Source organism: Macaca mulatta, chromosome 1, assembly GCF_049350105.2.
Source record: "Macaca mulatta isolate MMU2019108-1 chromosome 1, T2T-MMU8v2.0, whole genome shotgun sequence".
NCBI classification, from domain to species: Eukaryota; Metazoa; Chordata; class Mammalia; order Primates; family Cercopithecidae; genus Macaca; species Macaca mulatta.
In genome coordinates this window covers 110,066,787-110,088,342 of record NC_133406.1, presented here as the reverse complement: position 1 = coordinate 110,088,342, position 21,556 = coordinate 110,066,787, and the positions used below count along the sequence as shown (strand labels likewise).

The 21,556-nt window shown below is 55.1% G+C and overlaps 1 protein-coding gene across 2 annotated transcripts; it reads right to left on the bottom strand.

Annotated features, from left to right (window-relative positions):
• Nucleotides 1–2,167: 2,167 nt before the first annotated feature.
• INSRR (insulin receptor related receptor) lies at nucleotides 2,168–21,447 on the bottom strand. 2 transcript variants are annotated; one of them, XM_077942204.1, is made up of 23 exons: nucleotides 21,324–21,447; nucleotides 20,910–21,042; nucleotides 16,196–16,747; nucleotides 14,333–14,636; nucleotides 14,091–14,233; nucleotides 13,741–13,885; nucleotides 11,362–11,576; nucleotides 11,040–11,166; nucleotides 8,627–8,865; nucleotides 8,059–8,226; nucleotides 7,727–7,922; nucleotides 7,480–7,521; nucleotides 7,184–7,404; nucleotides 6,815–6,951; nucleotides 6,570–6,732; nucleotides 6,283–6,388; nucleotides 5,561–5,613; nucleotides 5,142–5,371; nucleotides 4,538–4,648; nucleotides 4,237–4,396; nucleotides 3,790–3,919; nucleotides 3,518–3,652; nucleotides 2,168–3,232 (listed from the first exon to the last, which is right to left on the bottom strand). In XM_077942204.1, exons 2-23 carry the CDS (start codon nucleotides 20,992–20,994, stop codon nucleotides 2,989–2,991), a joined length of 3,906 nt encoding a protein of 1,301 aa, XP_077798330.1. In that variant the 5' UTR covers nucleotides 20,995–21,042; nucleotides 21,324–21,447; the 3' UTR covers nucleotides 2,168–2,988. The 2 variants fall into 2 exon arrangements, with proteins under 2 accessions (XP_077798330.1, XP_014967832.2); XM_015112346.3 differs by lacking the exon at nucleotides 21,324–21,447 and having other exon boundaries at nucleotides 5,142–5,613; nucleotides 20,910–21,143.
• Between the last annotated feature and the right edge of the window lie 109 nt (nucleotides 21,448–21,556).

The following is a 21,556-nucleotide window of genomic DNA, read 5'->3' as shown; positions in this document are numbered from 1 at the left end:
GAGCTTGGTATTACAGGGCGGAATAAAAGACGTTGGTAAAATCAGGTGTCAGAAGCTGAGCTCTCATGTCCTTGTACCCCATTCTTCTTTCTACTTGGTGACAGCCAGGAACAACCCTCTGCTCCATAGCCAGAGCCTAGAGGAAGAATAACTGTGAGCCCAGAGGAAGAGGAGCCTCATCTCGCTGCCACCAAGGACTGGCTCAGTGGCACAGCTCACTTGACTTCAGACCATTTCTACCTCCTCCCCTAGGCCTCTGGGCCTCTCTCCCCAGAGAACTCCAACCTGTTCTCCCGGCCCCTACAAAGATGCACCAGTTGTTCCTGAGCTTAGAGGGGGTAGGGTATGAGATCCAGAGTCCCCATGGGTGGAGGATCTGCCACAAGGCCACAGGGACAGTTTTGAGGGATGGATGGTAAACATGCCATTCTTTTATGCTCACCTGTCTTCTCCCAGCCAGCTACAGGGTTTTTTTTTTGTTTGTTTGTTTTGTTTTGTTTTTCTGGAGTTCTGTCTGAATCTGGGGAAGAGGAGGGGGACCAAGATGGGTGTTTCTGGATTTTAGTCGCTGCATTTACTGTTCTGCCTCTGTAGTAGGTGTCCATCCTTCCTTCTCCAGGTCAACCTGTTGTCTGTCTGCAACTGTCTCTCAGATAGGAGACACGTCTTCCCTCCCCAAAGCTTCCCTGTGGCGTTGGGAAGTCCCTCCTGAAGTCCAACCTCCATCTATCTTGCTACCTAGTTAAATCCACTTCTTTTCTGGGACTTGGACAGCAATAGAGCTCGTTTCCTAGCATCCCTACATCCTTCCCCCAGAAGTATTTCTGGACCAGCCACCACCTGCCCATCTTTGCAGATGCAGCCCCGACGGCATATTAATGAAGCCCTCTTTTCTTCGACTTCCAATCCCTTCCTTAAGCATTTCTACATCCAGACAACCAGCACTGTGAGGGTTAGGGGGCATAGGTGGTGGGGAGAGGGGTTGATCCCACTGCTGCCCTGTGGGCGTTTGCAAATGCAGGCGTGCCTGTGTGCTCTGTGTGAGTGTGCAGGTCTCAGAGCCAGGGCTTGCGTGGAGTCTCTCCACCCTTCCACCCTCCTGGAGGCCTCTCAGAGACCCAGCAACAGAAGGCAGGGAAGCCCAAACTCCCCAACTTTCTCCCTTAGCTGCGGTTCTGCTGATGACCATTAGGGGTCACTGTTGCTTCAGTCACCAATGCGGGGCAGGGGCGGGGTGGGGCTCCACACAGGTGGTCCTTGCTGCCCACCCTGACCCTGTGGGGATAACAGGGTAGTTGTTGTCATAGAGACGGCCTCACGCAGACTCGTGCCCACTCCACTCTGGTGTGAGGGAGCTGTGGCTTGCAGGACAGCTGCTGGTGGGCGTGAGCAAGGGTGCACAGAAGGGCTCATCTTGCCAGACCCAGAGCACGTGGCATGTGTGTGGCATGGCAGCTATACCCCAAGCCCTTGGGTGCAGGAAGCTAAAGAGTTCTGAGCCGTGGGCAGCCCCTCCTGCTGCCACCCCCTTCATCAAGGTTTGAAGTCATTCTTTTGCAACCTTTCCCTCTCAAATGCCCCCATGGCACTGGCAGAAAAACCTGGGAACTGACTCTCCTGTGCAACATCCACATGCCTCAATGGTGTCTCAGATGAACACTGAGATTCTGGCCTCCCAGGATAACCACGGGGTGCCAGACGCACAGACCTTGCTCTGCTGTGTGTCCCCTGGCTTGGGTGGGGGCATCTGGCATGAACAGGTGATGTCATCAGGGCCTCTCCCCTGCCCCATGTCTGACCACTTAAAGTGTGTCCTATGACACTCCAGAAAATACCTATCCAGTGGACCGATATAACAGACATAACAAGGGATGAAATTAAGATGAGATGTTGGGGACAGGTTGGTTCTGCTTGGAGGCCAGACACAAAGGTTCCCTGCCGGGCTCAACCACTCCTGGTCCTGAGCAGGAGATAATTGCAAATTGTTCTGCCTCACTGCCATGGCAACCCTGGCTGCTCGGGTCCTCATGGAGGTGGTGTTTGACAGCAGTGTATTTATCCTGTGTCTCTGCCTTAGGGTCACCACCTCGAGTCCCAGAGGAGGGAGAAAGGAAGTTCATCTAGTGTTAACACCATGTAGATGGAGAGATAATGGCTGCCTGGGACCAGGGTACAAACAGGCCTCGGCATTTATTGTGCCTTCTCCAGTCTTCCCATGAGAGGCAGGGGTGGGGGCAGGGCTGGGCGAGGGTGAGGGGAGGGAGGAAGACCAGGCTCTGAAAGCCTTAAGCATCCAGGGCTAATCATTGAGGGGAGGGACTGGAGAAAGGGTGACCATACTCCAAGGGATGCCCCTGGAAGATAGGAGGAAGGAGCACCAAGCTTGGGGAGCCCTGGGCAGGGCAAGAGGAGAGGAGGAGGTGAGGGCAGGCAGGCTGGGAACCACTCCCCAGGCCCTTGGATTCTCCCCACGCCACCTGGTCAGTGGAGCTAAGGGGAGGAGTTGAAAAGCAGTGGCAAGCAAGGGAGTCATGTGAACCCCCCACCCCGCCTCCCACACATGCATGGAGAGCGCCCCAGGCCTGCTTCTGATTGCTCATCTAATTTCAAACATGTCGATGGCCCTACCTGTCCACAGGAGACCCCAAACTGAGGGGCAGGACCTCTAGGGTGGGCGGGTCCCCTCTTCCTAGTCTGAGTGGGGTCCCTTTCTCTGAGGGCAGGATGTCTGTCCCTGGCCTGATCTCCACTCCTCTGGCTTTGCCCCTGCTTGCTTTCCCCCGAGGGACTCAGAGTCTGAGAAGCTCCTATGGTGAGACCCCTCTGCCCACCCCCACAGCCTTCCCTGCTCCTGTTCTCTGCCCCACCCTCGGCCACCCCTTGCCATGAGTGGGGGTGGGGATGAACATTCAGACGTCTCAGCCACAGAGGTCGGGTCCCTTCCTCTCTCCCCATGGGAGGCCAGCCAGCCAGGGAATGGGGTGCCCCTCAGTGCCCTGGACCCCCATTTTGAGGGCTGCAGTCTGATGAAGCCCCTCTTGGGGTGGGTGAGGAGTCAGGTTCTGCATCGGTGGGAGGCAGGGAGCCCCGGGCCCCCTGGCACTCCGAGCTGTAGTAGAAGGAGAGGAGGCGGAAGGAGGGCCGAAGCTCCTCCTGTATGCTGTCCAGAATGTGCGTGAAAGATGGGCGCAGGCGTGGGTTCGGCTGCCAGCAGCGGCTCATCAGCTCCTGCCTGGTGGGTGTGGGGAGCAGGGTCAGAGGCATCCGGGAGCCCCTGCCGCACTCTCAGCCTCCTGCACTGAGGGTCAGTTGGTAGGAGTGGGGATCGTGGGCCATTATGCCTGGGAGAGTGAGAAGGGATTAAATGGGAGTCGTGGGAGTTTGGAACGGGGGGCGCTCATAACTGAGGGTCAGTGGATGTCAAAGCATCAGAGGAGGTGAGCCAGAATCGTGGGGCCGGGTGGGGGAGGGTTGTAGGTAGATCATCAGTGAGGAAGGGGCAGGGGAGGTGACTCACAGCTGAAGGGGACAGCCCTCCAGCTCCTCCAGGACCCCGCCATCCATGACGAACTTGAGCACCTGCTCATTGGACAGGCCCTGGTAGGGTTGTTCAGCCAGGGTCACAATCTCCCAGAGTACCACACCGAAGGACCTGGAGGGCATGCAGGAGCTCCTGAGCCCAGCACCCTTTGTGCTGCTTGGTGCACTCCAAGGGACGGGGGTGTTCCAGGCCCCTCCCCAGATCCCACCTCCACATCCCTGGAGCCCTGTGCTCCAGCTCGGCCCCACCAGACATCCGAGTGGGTGGTGAAGATCCCATCTTTGAGGGACTCAGGGGCCATCCAGCGCACGGGCAGCAGCCCCTTCCCACCCTTGCGGTAATAGTCTGTCTCATACACGTCTCGAGTCATCCCGAAGTCTGGAAAGTGAGGGAGAGGGTGGAGGAGGCGTGGGGCATAAGAGCCACACACTTGCTCCCGCCCCTGGAATACCTCTCCCAATCTTCTCATCCTCCAGAGTCACCAAGAACCCTGGAAAGTAGGGGCTCAATGGACCTCAGAGCTCATCCCATCCAAACCCCTCTGCCCTCAGACAAGAGACTAAGATCCAGAGTGAGGGTGACTTGCCAAGGGTCTCACAGGCTGTCAGGACCAGGGCTGTGGGTTTCCTGATGCCTAGCTTAAGGGAGTCTCTCTACTTTTCAGGCCGCCCTCATCTGTCTGGCACCCTCTGTACCCCCGATCTTGACGGTGAAATCCTGGGACACCATGCAGTTGCGGGCTGCTAGATCTCGGTGCACAAACTTGTTGGCAGCAAGGTAGGCCATGCCGTCTGCAATCTCACCAGCCATCTGGATCATTTCCCCCAATGCTGGCTGTGGGAGCCCAGGGTTGTTCTAGAGTCAAGATTGGGGGCTGGTGAGGAAGGAACCCAGAGGCTGGTCTCCTGTCCAGAACTGGCCCCCACCTCCCACACTGTGCCCAACCCTTCTCTCACCCCAGCCCCTGGGCTCGCTCAGGGTCTTCCTGTTCCCTACCTCTGCCTCAGGCCGCAAAGATCGAAGATGGCTCTTGAGGTCCCCATGGGTCATTAACTCCATGATGACCAGAGTTGGCTGGCCCTGAGACACCACACCCAAGAGACGCACCTGGGACAGACAAAGGGCCTAGCAAACCCCCTAGCTCCCATTGACCCATTTGGCCAAAAGCCTGATCTGCTATGACCACAGTCTGACTCAGACACCAAATCTGACCCTAACCCCAACCATGACTATAACCTGACTCCTGACCTAACAATGACCCTGACCCTAACCCATGACCTTCATCATATCTGATGATCATCACAATCATGAACTTAGCCCAACTTTGGCCTTGAGCCCAATCAGGACTCTAATAATGATCTGGACACCCAATATTGAGCCCCAATCATGACTGATCTCAGCCCTAGCCATGACTCTACCATGGCCCTACTATGACGGTTTGACTCTAACCCTAACCATGACCTTCACCCCAATTAGGATCCTAACCATGGTCCCAATCTTGACCTTAATTGTGCCCTAACCTCATCTCTGACCCTTTCTTTCTTACCACATGACCTTTACACTAATTATGACCCTGACAATGCCTCTGGCTCTCCCTTACCACATGGTGACACTTGAAGGCTTTCATGACAGAAGCTTCCTTGAGGAACTCAATGCGTTCCCGTGGGCTGGCCAGCTCATTCACCGTCTTCAGGGCCACGGGTGTGGACTCCTCTCCAGCCTCAAGTCCTCGTGCCAGGCCCTCATATACCATCCCAAAAGAGCCCTGGCCCAGTTCCCGGATTATCGAGATCTGCTCCCGAGGCACCTCCCACTCATCAGGGATGTACACTGCAAAGAGTTGGAGGGTCGCAAAGCAAAGATGCGCTCTCTGCCACACCTCACCCGCCAACTTCTCTTCTCTTCTGAAGGGTTCCGGTCCCAAGGCTATCTTCTGCAAGAAGGTCTCCTGGAAGTCTGTCTCTGCTCCTCTCCTGTCTGCCTTTCCCATACCACCCGTCCACCCACTCCCAGACCTACTATCAGAGGCGCTGAAGTACTCCGGATTCACAGAAGCATACAGGGTTCTGTTTCTGCAACGGGAGGTGAGGGCATCAGGTTGGAAGGGTTCTCAGGAAGGAATGAGCGACATCAGAAGGAAGAAGGACATTTCAAGGAGAAGGGAAGTTACTGACCACACCCCCAGCCTTGGTCAGGGTGACTGCTGGGGATCCCTAAGTACCCTCCAAGCTGGCCTTGGCCCTATTCCTGGTTCCGACAGGGAATAGGGAGGATACAGGAGTAAAGGGGCTTCCACCCTATCAGCTAGTCCCTATAGCCCAGCTGATCAAGGTCCAGCCCCGTTTTCCTCTTGCAGTCAGCCTTGGAAGGATCTGACATCAGGCATTCTGGAACACATCCCCAGGCCTTCTGCTTCTCCTCCTAATAAGGGACCAGCTTCATTATTTCTCGCTTTATTATTGCGCTGAGATTGTGGTGACCAACAATCCCAGTGTGGCTGGAATGAGGGGTTTCCTAGGATGCGGAACTTTTACTGATAAAACCAGGAAAATCCCAGGCTAACCTGGATAAGTTGGTCACCCTAGCTGAGAGGTATGTTTCCTCCATGTCACCACAGGGGAAGAGTTACTGTCTGTATGGAAGATCTGTCTTTCTACTGTCTCATCTACCTCCCTTTGACAGACTTTATGATGAGGGCTCAGGGAGAAAAGGGGGTGGGGACTGGTGGGACTTATCATCACCTCTTCTTGCCGTAGAAGAAACCAAGGGCAGCAAGAACGATGAGCAGCGTGAGCCCCACAGGGGTGGCAGTGAGGAGGACATGCAGCCCCCCAGCATCCTCCTCCTCTGGCAGTCAGAGGGCAGCAGAGGGTAGAGTCAAAGATGTAGAAGTCAGAGAGAAGGGCATGCTTCTCTTTCCATGCTGGGAGGTGAGGATGGGGAAGGATGCAGGGGAGGGGCTTGTGGTGGGCTGGGGACCAGGTGGGGCTTTTCGTTGATACAGGTCTGTGACAGAGGCTGCGTATACCTGGGCCAAGGATGTAGAAGGCAACACTGTCTGTCCAAGAGCCATTGCCAGCCAGTGAGGTTGCCCTAACCCTGGCAGAGTAGTTTCCAGGGGGCAGCAGGGCCAGGTGGACTCCCCCAAACTTCGCATATCGAAGACGGGACACACAAAGCACTGTGGCCTCCTGAGAGTAACCCAGAACAGCTGGCTGGGAAGGCGATGTAGGCACAAAACGGGACTGGGATGGGGATCCCACGGGCACCTACCTCTCCCAAGCGGCGGTACTTGATTTCGTACTTGAGGATGAGTCCGTTGGGGTCTGGTGGCTCGAGCCAGCGCAGGAGGACACTGTTCTTGCTGGAGGCCTCCCAGGCCACCTTTCCTGGAATACCATCAGCCTCTCCTGCGGGAAGGGGCATCCAGCAGCCAGGCCAAAAGTGGTTCATCTCACTTTATGTTCAAACCCAAGCTAAACTGGGCTGAGCTGGGAGGTGGGGAAAGCTTTGGGATTATGGGAACTGAGAGGAGCAAGCAAAGCGAGGCTCTGGGGTTAGCAAGAAGTCAAACCCCAAACCCTTGCACAGGGTCCTCGGGGTCGGTGATGGGGATAGAAGGTGCGTGTGTGGGTCACCTACTGTGGGGCATGGTGCGCGCAAAGACGAAGGTGGCGGCGCTGCAGCCCACGGTGTGCGCCGCGTGGTTGCAGGCATGGATGTCGATTCGGTATTCCGTGAAGTGGCGCAGGCCGCTCAGCACCGCTCGCTCACGGGGTACCTTGTCCTCCTGGATCTCGAAATCCGAGCTGTTGTCCCCCAGCCGGAGGGGCCCAGTTGCCCGGCGGTGCCGCCCGGAGTCCCTGGGGAGAGCGAGTCAGAGCCAAGGCCCAGCCCCAAAAGCCACGCCCCTCAGCCACGGCCCTAGTCCTTCTCACCTTTGGGGGCTCTTGTTGATGGACGTCACCTTCCAAGGGGATCTGGGGAGGCCAGGGGTAGCCCTATCAGGCCTGTCCGTGTGTATCCCTACGCCCTCTGCAGCGCGCACTGCCTCCAAAAGCACCCACAACCCGGGCCCCGCCCACACAAGCAAGGCTCCGCCCACAAACCCCACCCTTCCAGCAAGACCCACCCCTCACAGGCCCCACCCATCAGACCGGCCCAGGCCGCGAGCGCTCTTCGCACTTGGGGATGGTGATCGCGTTGTGTAGAAAGTTTTCAAACTTCTTTTGGAACGAGGCCTCTTGCGCCTCCAGCGGGGGCAGAACCTGACCAGGAGGTGGGTGCTGGCAAGGGCAGCAGCCGGACTCCATCTCTGCCTCAGGATCTCCGTCTTCGCGGTCGAAGCGCGGGTCATTGTTGCTGGTGGGCAGCCGCAAGCCTGGCGCCATAGCGGGAAGACACTAGTAAGACAGGCCGTCTACCCGCCCCTGATTCCCCCATCTGCCCCGGCCCTGCGCCTCCATCTTCCCTTCCCCACCCGCCCCGCGGCCGGCCTGCGCGTCGTCCCTGCCCACCGCGGTGGCAGTAGTCATTGAGGTAGAGGTCGCCGTCCTCTGCCAGCCGCTGCCACAGCACCAGGTAGTAGGTGAGGTTCCCGTTGCGCTGGGTGGGTGGCTTCCAGCGCACCAGGAGGTGGGAGGAGGAGTTGGACGTGGAGATGACGTCCTGGGGCACCGTGGGAGCTAGGAGTGCGAGAAGGATGCAACTCAGGGGTTGTGGGGCTTCCTCTTGAATACTGTCTAGTAATGAGCCCCTCTCTCTGGGGTCCAACAGCCCTGTTCTCCCGAAGAATAGGTGATCCTCATCTCTGCTTTCCTAGAACTCACTGTTTTGTTTCTGTCCTCCCCTTCTCTGCCATAGGCCCTTGAGTTCCCTCAACTACGGACTCTGGACTGTCCCAATCCCAGCCCCGCAAGGACCTAGGCAGATGCCCCCTCTTCTTTCTAGGACTCAAGCATCTGGCCTCCCAGCCTCTGTGGGCCAGGTGTTCAGTGCTGCGGCTTCTCTATTTCTGATGTCTGTGCTCCCCTGTTCTCATGGATGCAGGCGTCTGACTGACTCTTGCGCCCTCCAAATGCTTACCTGCAGGCAGCGTTCGGAGGTAGACGATGGGACTCTGGGCTCCTTGATGGGGGCTGTCCTCATCAGTGGTTAGCGTGATGGCCCGCACAAACACTGCGTACTGTGTCCAAGGCTTGAGGGAGGCTAGGGTCACCCCTGGCTCCTGGGTGCGGCTTAGGGGCAGCTCCACATCCAGCAGGTTCCAGCTCTGGGTTCCACAAGCATCTGGACCCACGTGCTCTGTGGCATTCTGGAATGGGCTGAACACCCATCCCCAGAGCTGAGGGGTCATTCAACCCCACCCCCAAGTTCTGGCACCTCCCCGCCGCCTCCCCCGCACTGAATCACTCCAGGACTATCATTGTCCTTCTTCCAGTACGTGTGAGGGCAAAGCCATGACTCCAGCCACCTGTTAGACCCTGGCAAAGGTGGGGAGGGGACGGCCTTTGATATCTGTGTCAGGGAAATTTGTAATGATGTATCTCCTCATCCTTAGCAGGGAATATCGAGCTCTAGCTTCAATGAATATTGAACAAATCTTGCATTGTATAAATAAAACAAGAAAGTGTGTGTGAAAGAGTCCCCTCTCCTAGAAACAGCAAGCAATAAGGTTATCCTAATTCCCATAAGTGTAATTGCCTGGAACCAGGACCTGGAGACTGCTCCCTTCCCAGTATCTTCACTTAGGCCCTTGAATTGACTTTGGAGGTTTATGAGCCTCCCAAACTATAGGGAAAGTTTGGTGCATGTGTGATTTTCTAGAGGGTTCCTAGCTTCAACAGCTCCCAAACATGTCCGTGACCCTAAAAGGCCAAGATCCATTGCCACAGGGAAATTAAGGGGCCAGAGGCAACTAGTGCTGGCTGCCTGAAGGCCAGTTTCGGGGCAGGGCTTGGGGAAGCATCACTGGCTTTAGGGGTAGAAGAGGGCTCCCTGGGGGAGATGAAAGTGGGACCCACATGGGAGATAGCAGAATAGACCACGGGAGACAATGGAACATCACACTGATGTTCATGATATTTGTTTCTTTGGTTTGGGAAGGGGGTGATGGAATTCATGTCGAGCCAGGGACAAAACTTGAGGGAGGTCATATTGGGTGGTGATGGGGGAACTTGTGGCCCAGCTGGAAGTGCCTGCCTTTGTTGGGACCTATAAGCAGGATAGTCCAGGAGCATCTTGGGGAGGGGTGCGCAGGGGCTCATAGTGGGTGTCATGGGAGCAGGTGTCCTGTGAGGCATGACACACTGAGCAGGTCTGGGTCTGTTTGGAGTCAGGGTTGGGCAGGATCTGCAGTGTGTGTCTCTGAGGGAGCATAGCTGCAGCCACACTGCAAGGCAGTGATGTTAGGGAAGCTTCTTGAAGGACTCCCAAGGTTCTCTGCTCTTTGAGCCCAGAGACAGCTGTGTATAGTTGTGCCGATTGTGAAGTGCCCAAGCCGGGGAGCCAGGGGAGATTCACATTGTAGTCAGGCCAGTGCTCCATAGAGTGCAGTCCACAAACCAGCAGCTTCAACATCTCCTAGGAGCTTATTAGACATGTAGATTCTTGGGCCCTACTCAGGATTAACTGAATCAGAATTAGTGAGGGTGAGGCCCAGGAATTTGTATTTAACAAACTCTCCAGCTGCCCATGCTAGAGACCTTCACCTACCACTGAGACCTAGGAGAGTCTTGGCCATTTGAGTGGGTCTCCTACAACTGACTTCCTTCCTCTGTCCTCCCAAGCCAGACCCTGAGCTGGTGGTCAGCTAAGTTATCTCCATTCTAATTCACAGGAAATGCTTCTAAGCCAGGTGGCCTCCATCTTCTATACTATCTATCAGAGAGAGAGAGAGTATGAACTCCTTACTCCTGCTCTCTCAGTCTACATTCGAAATCCATCTGCCTCCTCTAAGGATGTCTCCTTTTGATTCCTAGCCGTGTTTTTGGAGAAGTCCTTCCTGTGGTCTAACCACTATCCTTACTGTTAGGGTCAGTTGACTCTCGCCAAAGAAAAGAGCAGTGTGGTCCCTGGCGGCCCCTGCTCCCTCCCTTCCTAAGGCTTAAATGAAATGCTGGCAGAGCTGCTCATAAAACTGGCCAAATTAGTGGGCGCTCCCCAAACCGCTGCTGGGGCAGGAGCGTGTGGTCAGTGTAGAACATTAGCATAATGAATTGAAGTTTAATGATCCAAGCCTTCCCAGCACGATGGCTCTCCTGGGCTCTCAGAAGCCCTGTCTTCTCCATTTCACTTGGTGAGGGGAAACCGAGGCACGGAGGCATGAAGAAGGTGAGAGAGCCAGACCTGGACCCTACCACGGAGTACAACTTGGGGGTCCTTGAAGACAACTGGGTCTTCATAGCCTCGCTGAGCTCCGCCCTCACCTGCCTGTGGTCCCTAAGAAATTGGCCTCGTCCGGCCCCGCCCCCGCTCCGGCCCCGCCCCCGGCACTCACGACTCCTTGTAGTACACGATGAAGCTGAGCAGGTCGCGGGCCTCCAGTGGCTCGTAGCGCTCCCAGCGTAGCAGGATGCGGTCTGCCTCCGTCACGTTGGACACGAAGCGCAGGGTGCGAGTCTGGCCTGGGTGGGAAGAGGGGCCTGCTCTCAACCACGCCTGCCAGCTGCTTGAGCGCCCACCCTGACTCCGCGGCATCCCATTCCCAGTGAGACCACGAAGAGAACTTCTCAGGCTGTCCCCCCTCGAGCACCCCTCCCCCGGGTGCGCGTGTCTAGTGTGTGGCCGCTTGTCCACAGGCACTGGGGTTGGGGTCTCACAGGCGGCGCGGTCTCCGTTGGTGCGGGGGTTGATCTCAGCCTTGTTCTGCCGACCTCGTGTGCCGGTCACCTCCTCCAGTCGGTAGATGTGCTCCAAGCAGAGGCGCGGGTTGAAGGCGAAGTAGATCTTGCCCACGGGAATGGTGAGCCCCGCGGCCACCCAGGACCCTAGCTGCTGTAGGTTCTGGTTGTCCAGCACGTAGAGAGTGTAGTTCCTGGGGGAGGCCAGTGGACCTTGCTTTGCGGGGAGGTGGGGGCAGGGGGTAGGAAAGGGGATGGCTTATGGGTTCCTCCTGGAGGGGTTTTGCTGAGCCCACAGAGGGGGGCACTCAGTGGCCGGCTCACACCAGCACACCGGGGACATTCGTGCATACCCACTCTGTGCCACTGACCAGGGGTATGATGTCTGCCAAGTGACCCCATCTTTTGGTTTTCCTCATCAGTGAAATGGGATCCACAGCTTCCCTGCCCCCATCCTTCCCTTGACTCTCTTTGAACTGAGCACCTGCGGCCGGGCACGGTGGCTCAAGCCTGTAATCCCAGCACTTTGGGAGGCCGAGATGGGCGGATCACAAGGTCAGGAGATCGAGACCATCCTGGCTAACACGGTGAAACCCCGTCTCTACTAAAAAAATACAAAAAACTAGCTGGGCGAGGTGGCGGGCACCTGTAGTCCCAGCTACTCAGGAGGCTAAGGCAGGAGAATGTCCTAAACCCGGGAGGCGGAGCTTGCAGTGAGCTGAGATCCGGCCACTGCACTCCAGCCTGGGCGACAGAGCAAGACTCTGTCTCAAAACAACAACAACAACAACAACAACAACAACAACAACAACAACAAAAACTGAGCACCGGCTATGTGCTAGACTCTGGAGGCTTCGGAGACAGGAGGAGGAGTGGTGCTCAGCCTGGGCCCTTCCTCTCCAGCTGAGGTGTGGACAACCCTGGGGTACATGCAATGTGTCTGGAGACATGAGAAGCCACAGGGAGTCACTAGACTAGATGGTAACTTTGTTTTTTTTCCTCACTCTGTCACCCAGGCCAGAGTGCAGTGGCCCAATTGTGGCCCACTGACGCCTTGACCTCCCGGGCTCAGGTGATCCTCCCACCTCAGCCTCCTCAGTAGCTGAGACTACAGGCATGCACCACCACGGTCGGCTAATTTTGTATTTTTTATAGAGACCGGGTTTCACCATGTTGCCCAGGCTGGTCTCTAACTCCTGGGTTCAAGTGATCCTCCCACCTCAGCCTGCCAAAGTGCTAGGATTACAGGCGTGAGCCACCGCATCTGGTCTGGATGGTTATTTATTTATGTATGTTCTGAGCCAGTCTCCCTCTGTCACCCAGGCTGGAGTGTGGTGGTGTGATCTCAGCTCACTGTAACCCCTGTCTCCCAGGTTCAAGCGATTCTCCTGCCTCAGCCTCCTGAGTAGCTGGGACTACAGGTACCCACCACCACACCTGGCTAATTTTTGTATTTTTAGTAGAGATGGGGTTTCTCCATGTTGGCCAGGCTGGTCTCGAACTCCCGACGGCGTGTGATCCCCCTGCCTCGCCCTCCCAAAGTGCTGGGATTATAGGCAGGAGCCACTGCACCCGGCCTGGATGGTAATTTAAAACATTCTCTCTCTTTTTTTTTTTTTTTTTTTTTTTTTTTTAAGATGGAGTCTCTCTCTGTAACTTAGGCCCTAGGCTGGAGTGCAGTGGCACGATTTCGGCTCACTGTAATCTCCACCTTCTGGGTTCAAGCAATTCTCCTGCCTCAGTCTCCCAAGTAGCTGGGATTAAAGTCACGTGCCACCACGCCCATCTACTTCTTTTGTATTTTTAGTAGAGATGGAGTTTCACCATGTTGGCCAGGCTGGTCTTGAATTCCTGACTTTGAGTGATCCACCTGCCTTGGCCTCCCAAGGTGCAGGGATTACAGGCATGAGCCACCGCACTCAGCTCATTCTTTTTATTTTAAAAAATCCTGGCTACATTATAGGTAGGTCTTGACTGGCAGGTGATAGGAATGGGTCTCAAACCCAGGCAGTCTTGCTCTGCAGTTGACAGGACCAGATGATGACAATTATAGCCAACCGTTATAGAGTTATATGTGACTGTAATTTATATTGTATATACTGTGTTCCAGGCATTGTTTTATGTGCTTTACACATAACAACTTGAGTAATATTCAAAACAGCCCTAAGAAGTAAGTAATGTTATATTAACCCTATTTTACAGATTAGAAAACTGAAGACCAGAGAAGTTAACCTACTCAGAGTCACACGGCTAGTGAGTAGCAAAATTGGTTCCAGAGCCCATTCTCTTCACCACTGTTCTGGGAGTAATGGAGGAAGGAGTGTAATAGAAGGAGCTGGTCAGAGGCCTAACCCTTACCCGTCCACCATGGCGTCTCCCCGTATTAGTTTGAGGTTCTTGAAAAAGCCCAGGGACACGAGGGCAAAGGAGTGCTTGATTTTGAGGAAGCCAGTAATGGTTTCTACCAGCCCCAGGCTGTGCTGCAGCTGCGGCTCCAGGTTGTCTAGGGATGGGAAGACAGGGCTGGAGCAGGGAAGGTGATGGGTCCATGGGGCAAGGGGGCTGAATGGGGGCCCCGGGAGGGTGGACCCTCAGGACTGAGACCCAGGATGATGGAAAATCGTGCTGAGTTGGGTCATTGTAAGGGGTGTGTCTGGGAGGAAGGGTATGACCAGGAGGAGGAGTGTGGCCCCAAAGTAGGTACTGACAGCCCTGGCGAAGGTTGAGGATGAGGCTTCCCTCCACATGCGTGCAGCCCACCAGATCCTGTGCCGCCTGGATGGAGTCGATGGTCTTGGTGCCTACCTTGCACTCTTTAGGGCACAGCCCCTCGCACTTGTGGCAGAATATGCTAGCAGGAGCAAGCAGATATCCTGAGCCTTGGACCAGTTTGGGCCTCCTCAGGCCTCCTCACTGCTCCCAGGGTGCCCCCCACCCTCCCTACACTCACCTGCTGCTATTACGGGTGAAGCCAGAAGGGCACTGGGCCAGGCAACTGCCCTGGTGTATGCCGAAGGTGGAGGCGCGGCCGGGCACAGAGCGCAGGCTGGCACAGCGCTCAGCTGTGACACAGCGCCAGGACTCATACTGGTAGGTGCCTGGCGGGCAGGCCCACAGGCAGGCACCCTGGAAGTAGAGGTGGCGGCAAGCTACACAGGCACGAGGGTCTTCCGGCTGGCTGCAGCCCCCCAGGCATTCAGTGTGGCAGCACTCGCCCCTCGCTGTGCAAGCCAGCCCATGGGGGCAGGGGCACACTGTGGGGAGAGTGGTGTGTTAGACCTTGGCCATGCCCCCTCAGTCCTGGCTGTCCTTCCAATGCTGGCCCCACCCTCTTTCTCTTGGGATGACACTCAATCTGCACCCAGGTCCCTCCCATTCAGATGACACTGGTAGCTGACTCTGTTTCCCTCCGATGGGATTCTTGAGGACAAGGACTGTGGCCCTGTCTGTGGCTCCCCAGCTCCCACAGTGCCTAGTCGGGGTGTCAGAGCTCAGGACAGAGCAGCGACCTTGTCCATCAGGGTTGTTGCTCTCCAGCCTGCTGTCCTGTCTATCCTGTCTAGGCCTGGTGCCCAGATCATGGCTGGGCATGGCGCCAGGGTGAGCGGGCCAGCCTCTCCTGAGCAGCTAGGCCCACGGGCCTGGGTGTATGTGCAAGGAGGGGCCAACATCCGTCGTTTTACCCACGCTCCTGCCCATGCCGCCCCCACCTCAGCTCCCCGCCCTGGGCAGGAGGAGGCTCCAAGCAGCAGTGGGAGGGTTTGGGGTTGGAGGCCCAATTGCCTAAAAACTGCACAGTGGCAGCTGGCTGGCTATGGGAACGATCTGTGGGGTAGGGGTCAGCCAGGTCGTGTTGACACTGTACACGAGAGGATGCGCAGCAGCTGTGTTTACAGCCAACAGGGAGGCATCAGGGAGGTGGAGCACAGCTGATGCAGCAGGGATCTGGTTACTCTCCCACCCGCCCTGCTGCTGAGGCACTGGGGGCGAGAGGAGCTGACCTCCAGGAGCTGAGTGGAAAAAATCCCCAGGTTGGGGGACCCCAGATCTGCTCCCCACCTCTGAAAGGTTTTCCTCTCCTTTCCTATAACGTTTTGCTTCCTCCTGCACCAGCCATCCCTCTTTTTTCTCCTTCCTCCTTTCTCTATTGCCTTTTTCCTCTCCTTGCATCATCCTAAAGGTACCACCTTACATCTTTGCTGTCACCTGTTCAGTTCTTCACTGATCATCTCCTTTCTTCTCCTGCTCACCCCAAACCTCAACCTCCCATTACAGTACTGCCAGCTGACCCTGGAACACTGTGCTGTGGCCACTCTGAGTACGAACATAGAACCGCTACCAGGACTCAGGCACTGCTCTGACGCTTTGTAGAGTAACTCATTCCTCATGACACCCAATGATCATTTTACAGCTGAGGAAACTGTGGCACAGAGGGGCTAAGTGAACATAGCCAGTAAGTGGTAGAGCTGAGACTTGAACCCAGGCCCTCTGCCTTTGGACTTAACCACTGCCCCACACTGCTTCTTGTGCTGCTTACTCTCCGTTCGTGCCTGCTGTTTTCCCCCCATGCCCACCTTGAACCTGTCCTTCACCTACTCCATGATGCCGTCATGGGCCTACCCCTTAGCTGTCTTATGCCACATTGGTTATTTAACTTTTCTGAGCCTTTGTTTCCTTACCTGCCTCATAGGATGAGTGCGGATTAAAAAACAGTGGCACTGAAAGTACTGAGCCATACCATCCTGTGACCACCCAGCCCCATGTGACCCTGCTGTTTCTGTTCCCTACACTCATGTTCTGTGCCAGTGCCCACCTCTCTGGCAATGGCTGGAGGTCCAGCATCTGTAGTCAGTGTGCCCGCTGAAGGTGGTCTTGGCACAGGATTCGCCAGCAGCACCCAGCACACCAGGGCACACGTCAGCACACTCCTCGCCCAGCTTGTTGCCCACAATGTGGTTGGCACCAGGTGCTGGCTGCAGCAGTCCCCAGTCAATGGTGGAGAGGTGGCAGAGTTCCTGGTTCTTCTCCACACGCACAGCCCCACGCAGCACGGCCCCAAGCGCAGGTAGTCCCACGTCACGCAGATGCGGCATCTCAAAGATGACCAGTGCGTAGCCCAGGAAGAGGCGCGTCCCGCGGATGACTGCTAGGTTGGGGAAGAGGTCGCGCAGGCTCTCCAGTCCGTAGACACGGAAGAGCAGCAGGTAGTCGGTGACCTGGGTGAGGCGAGGGAAGCTGAGGCCGCGGAAGTCCTCCCCGGTGGCTGTGAACATGAGCAGGATCTGCAGGTGGCCCTCCACCACGCTGCAGTTCTCCAGTCTACGAAGCTCTGCCACCTCAGAGCGAATGTCCAGGCTGGGACACACTGTGGGCATACATGGCATGCAGCATTGAGTACAGCCCAGGCCAAACTCCCCATCCAGTCCTGGCAGCTTTGGGGGGGAGCCACACTGGCAGTAGGACAATGAGTGAGAAGCCAGGCTCTGCTCCCGGTGTGGGGTGGCCTCCTCCCTGGGCTCCAGAGGGCTCACCTGCAGCCTGCAGGGTCTCTACCAGATGAGCCACACAGGCAAAAATGAACTCCTGACCCTCTCTCCCAAGCCCATTTCCCCTTCTTAGTTAATAGCAACTTCATTCTTGTAGTCAGGCTCCCAACCTAAAGTCACTTTTAACACCTTTCTTTTTCACCTTCTACATCCTGTAGGTTTATCTTTAAAATATGTCCAGAATCTGAACTGCTTGTCGACACCTTCACAGCTTCCACCATCATCTTCCCCTGGATTGACAGTAATAGCCTCTCAAACTGTCTCCCCAATTCCACCCTTGTCCCTCTTTGGGACATTCTCCACTCTGCAGCCGGAGTGATCTCAAAACACAGATTGATCACGTTTCTCCTCTGCATATAACCCCTCATGACTTCCATCTGTCTTGATCTTACCACAGCCTACAGGGCCCTGCATGATTTGAGCCCCTGTAGCCTCTCTGATTTCATCCTTTTTATCTTCTTCAGCCACATTGACTTCTTTGCTATTCCTTATATATAACAGGAGTTTTACTAATGTGACAAGCCAGCAAAACTCCTGCCTTGGGGTCTTTGTCCTTCTCTTCCTTCTGGCCAGAACCCTCTTCCCTCTACATGGCTTGCTCACCTCCATAAGTCGGGCCAAATGTCCCCTTCTCAAAGAGGCCTTCTCTGACCATCCAATTTTATTTATTTATTTATTTATTTATTTATTTATTTATTTATTTGATATGGAGTCTTACTCTGTCACCCAGGCTAGCGTGCAGTGGCACAATCTCAGCTCACTGCAGCCTCCATCTCCCGGGTTCAAGCGATTCTCCTGCCTCAGCCTCCCGAGTAGCTGGGATTACAGGTGCCCGCCACCACACCCAGCTAATTTTTTGCATTTTTAGTAGAGACGAGGTTTTACCATGTTGGCCAGGCTGGTCTCCAACTCGTAACCTCAATCAATCCACCCACCTTGGCCTCCCAAAGTGCTGGGATTACAGGCGTGGGCCACCACGCTCGGCCTGAATATCCTATTTAAAATTGACTTCTATTTTCACTGGTTGGGTGCAGTGGCTCACATCTGTAATTCCAGCACTTTGGGAGGCCAAGGTGGGAAGAATACTTGAGCCTAGGAGTTCAAGACCAGCCTGGGCAACATGGCGAAACCCCATCTCTGCAAAAATATACAAAAAGTAGCCAGGCATGGTGGTGCACACCTATAGTCTCAGCTACTCAGGAGGTTGAAGTGAGAAGATCTCTTGAGCCTAGGAGGTCAAGGCTGCAGTGAGCCGTGATCACGCCACTTCACTCAGCCTGAGTGACAGAGTGAGACCCTGTCTAAAGATAATTATAATAAAATAAATAAAATAAAATTGTGACACTCTTTACTCCCCCTTCTGCTTTATTTTTCTCTATAATTCTTAAAACTGACTAGTGTGTGTGTGTGTGTGTGTGTGTGTATGTGTTTGTGTGTATGTGTTTGTGTGTGTATAATATTTTGAGACAGGGTCTCATTCTGTTGCCCAGGCTAGAGTGTAGTGGCAGGATCATAGTTCGCTCCATCCTTGAACTCCTGGCCTCTTCAAGTAATCCCTCTGCCTCAGCCTTCCAAAGTGATGGGATTACAGGTATCAACTATCATGCCTGGCCATATACTTATTTTTAACACTGGCTAAAATATAATTTATATATTAATATAGATATTTATTTATAGGAACAGATATATTTTGTTTATTGTAAGCTCCATAAGGGCAGGGATATTTGTATAATTCATGTTGTACCCTAGTAGCTGGTAGAGCTCCTGGCACAAAATTGGCCCTCAGTAAATATCTGATGAATGAATGAATGAGTGAATTCTGTGACTGGGAAGAAGTGATCTGAGCTTCATAGGTCCCATGTTTCTCCCAGCCTTAAGGGAGTTGGATGCCTGTTCCCTGAATTAATTTGATTACTCTTGAAGGGACATTCCATTGCTAAAGATTCAAGTTTCATTTCCTCAGCCTGACACTGTAGGGTGTAGATAAACCGTTCCTTACTAATGCCTCCAGCCTCAGAAGGGTCCTTCAGCCTCTAGGGAGAGACCTACCTTCCCTGACCCTCTGGCCTGGAGTTAATCACTTCCCCTTCAGGCTCAGCTACACTTAGTCCAGCACCCACGTCAGATTACCTGGGGGCATTGCTCCAAAATTTTTGTATATATCTCTGTCACCCCCTCCAAGGAGGGTGGGACCCTTGTCAGTCAGCTCTGCATTCCCTCAGTTGTGCCCAGTCCAGGGCTGGAACCACTGGGCACTCAGGAACCATGGACAATGGACACTCCTTCCTTGGGGACCTGGATGTGTCTGGCTTCTTCACTAGAGCCCAAGCCCCACTTCCGTTTCTCTCCCTGGACTCACTTGCTCCCAAGAGGGCCTTCCGTGGCTCCCCACTGCAGAAGATTCAAGTTTGAATGTTTCAGCCTGACATTCAGCTCCTGACAATGTCTCCAGCCTCTACTTCCCTTCCCACCGAGCCCTCCGGTGTTATCACAGACACCACACGCCACATGCCACGCTCTCCAGGCCTCATTGCTGATAGTTTGTTAAGAGAGGTGGGCAGGCAAGGCTGGCTCCCTGGGGGTTACTTCACATATTCTCCCCGTTGTCATTAATGGTCCTGAGCTTGGCTCTGCCCAGCAGCTCTCTGTGAGTGTGTGTGTGTGTCTGAGCCCACACAGGTACACATACAAAAAAGAGGGAGAGAGAATGAGAAAACACTTCTATCCCTTCCAGGCGAAAGCCAATCAGGCTCTGCCAGGCAGATGGGGGTTCTCTCAGGCGCCCACTTCCCATCATGCCCCTGCCTCTCCAGGGCTCCCCTGATGGGAGTCATTTGGAAAAACAAATCTAAAACCTTCACAGTTTAACCCCTGCCTTCCCTCAGGACCTGGCTCTATGCAGAGCTGCACTGGGAACAGAACATCTGGGTCCCCTAAGCAAATACTAGCCCCTCCAAGGACGTGCTCCTGTCCTGACAACCACACTCCCAGCTGGCATCTGCCGTGCAGAAGGGGGAGTTTTGGTGGTTGGGGGAGTGGTGCTATGCCTTACAGACAGAGGCTCTGTGACTAGCACCCTTCAGGGGACCTCCTACCTAGCCCATTGCATCACTCTCCCGTCTCCATGGGAAGAGGAGACTCCCCTGCCCCTGGGAGCCCCCAGTCTGAGGAGCATCATAGGACCCCTGGGGCAAGCACAGAGTCTGGATTCCTGAGCTGCTTCAGTTTGGAAGAGAATGGTGGGACTGGGGAAGGGGATACCTCTTACTCTTTCCCTTTTTGAAGCTTCCACCCTCAGCTCTTTTTCGTCTTTCTACCAAGCCCCCAGTACCTCCATGAGGGTCATTTAGTCTATAGAGTGCCCCCGCCCCTCCTGTCTAAAACGTATTCGTGGGAAGTATCTAGCCTGCAGGACAGGCCCTGGGGTGTTGAGGAAAAGCAGTATTTCCCCAAAACCAGCCTTCCTCCCTGTAGGGATCGCGCCCTAAGAGGCGGGACACACGACAGGGCCCTGGAGGCAGGAGCTCGGGACCCAGTCTAGATTTACCCTTAGTTCTCAGAGCTGCAGTTTCCTGTAGGCAACATTGCCTCCATTACTTAATGGTGCCTGGTTCTCAGCTACCTATCCCACCCCTGCCTCTTCCCCTTCAGTGGCCCTAGAGATGACTTCTAACACTCTCATGGCCTCATTTGGGTTTTCAGGCAAGCTTCACTGGGATCACAGTTTAACTAGTAGGGATGGAAGATATCTACTCATCCTCATTTTGAAGTTCTTCTCACCTCTCAGGGAGCTGAGGGAAAAACATCTTTATGTGGGGAACTAACTGCTTTTTCTGCTGGGTAGTTCTCTGGAGAGCTAACCCCACCCTCCGTGTTCCAGTGCAGAGTAAGTGGATGTGCTGTGGCTGCAAGCTCAGTTGTTTGGCCTCCCAGCTGACTGGGAGGGAGGTAGGGGTCTGGGAGCCAGTTCTGGGGACTCACCCTCTACTGTATCCAGGCCAAATCCCAACGAGAGGAAGATCACAGGCAGGCATGCTCCCCAGGGCCACAGACTAGGCACTGCCATTGTCCCAGCCCTGGTTTGTGTCCAGTCCCGGCTCTCCTCCTGGTGACCCTGGGGAGAAGGATTTGACAAGCCCTAAGGGACACAGAGACCAGGGTTCAGATAGGAGAGGGAGGGCAGGGACAGAGAGACAAGGAATCCCACACAGAGAGAGCAGGAGACAGAAAAAAAGAAATGAGAGTCACAGAGACACAAAGACAGTGACAGGCAGCTGGAGACAGAGAGACTCAGCATGAGATTGAGAGATGGGGACAGAGATGCAGACAGTGACAGGGAGAGAGAGAAAATGACACAGGGTTCTGAGCAAAAGGCAGGCCGAGAGGCCAGCCAACCCTGAGGGCAGAGCAGAAGGCTGGGGACCGCTCCCAAGGAGGGCAGCGGGGGTCCCGGGACGCGTGGGACTCCACAGGGAGAGTCTCCCTGGATCCCTCTGGGCGCGCGGCCCCCCAGCGCCAGCTGACCGCGCTGACTGCGGTCTTTCCCAGGGCAGGCACGCAGGGGCCGCGCCCAGCTCCCGCCCTCCCCGCCCCCCGCCGAAACAGATTGGTTCGCAGGGACCTCTCCG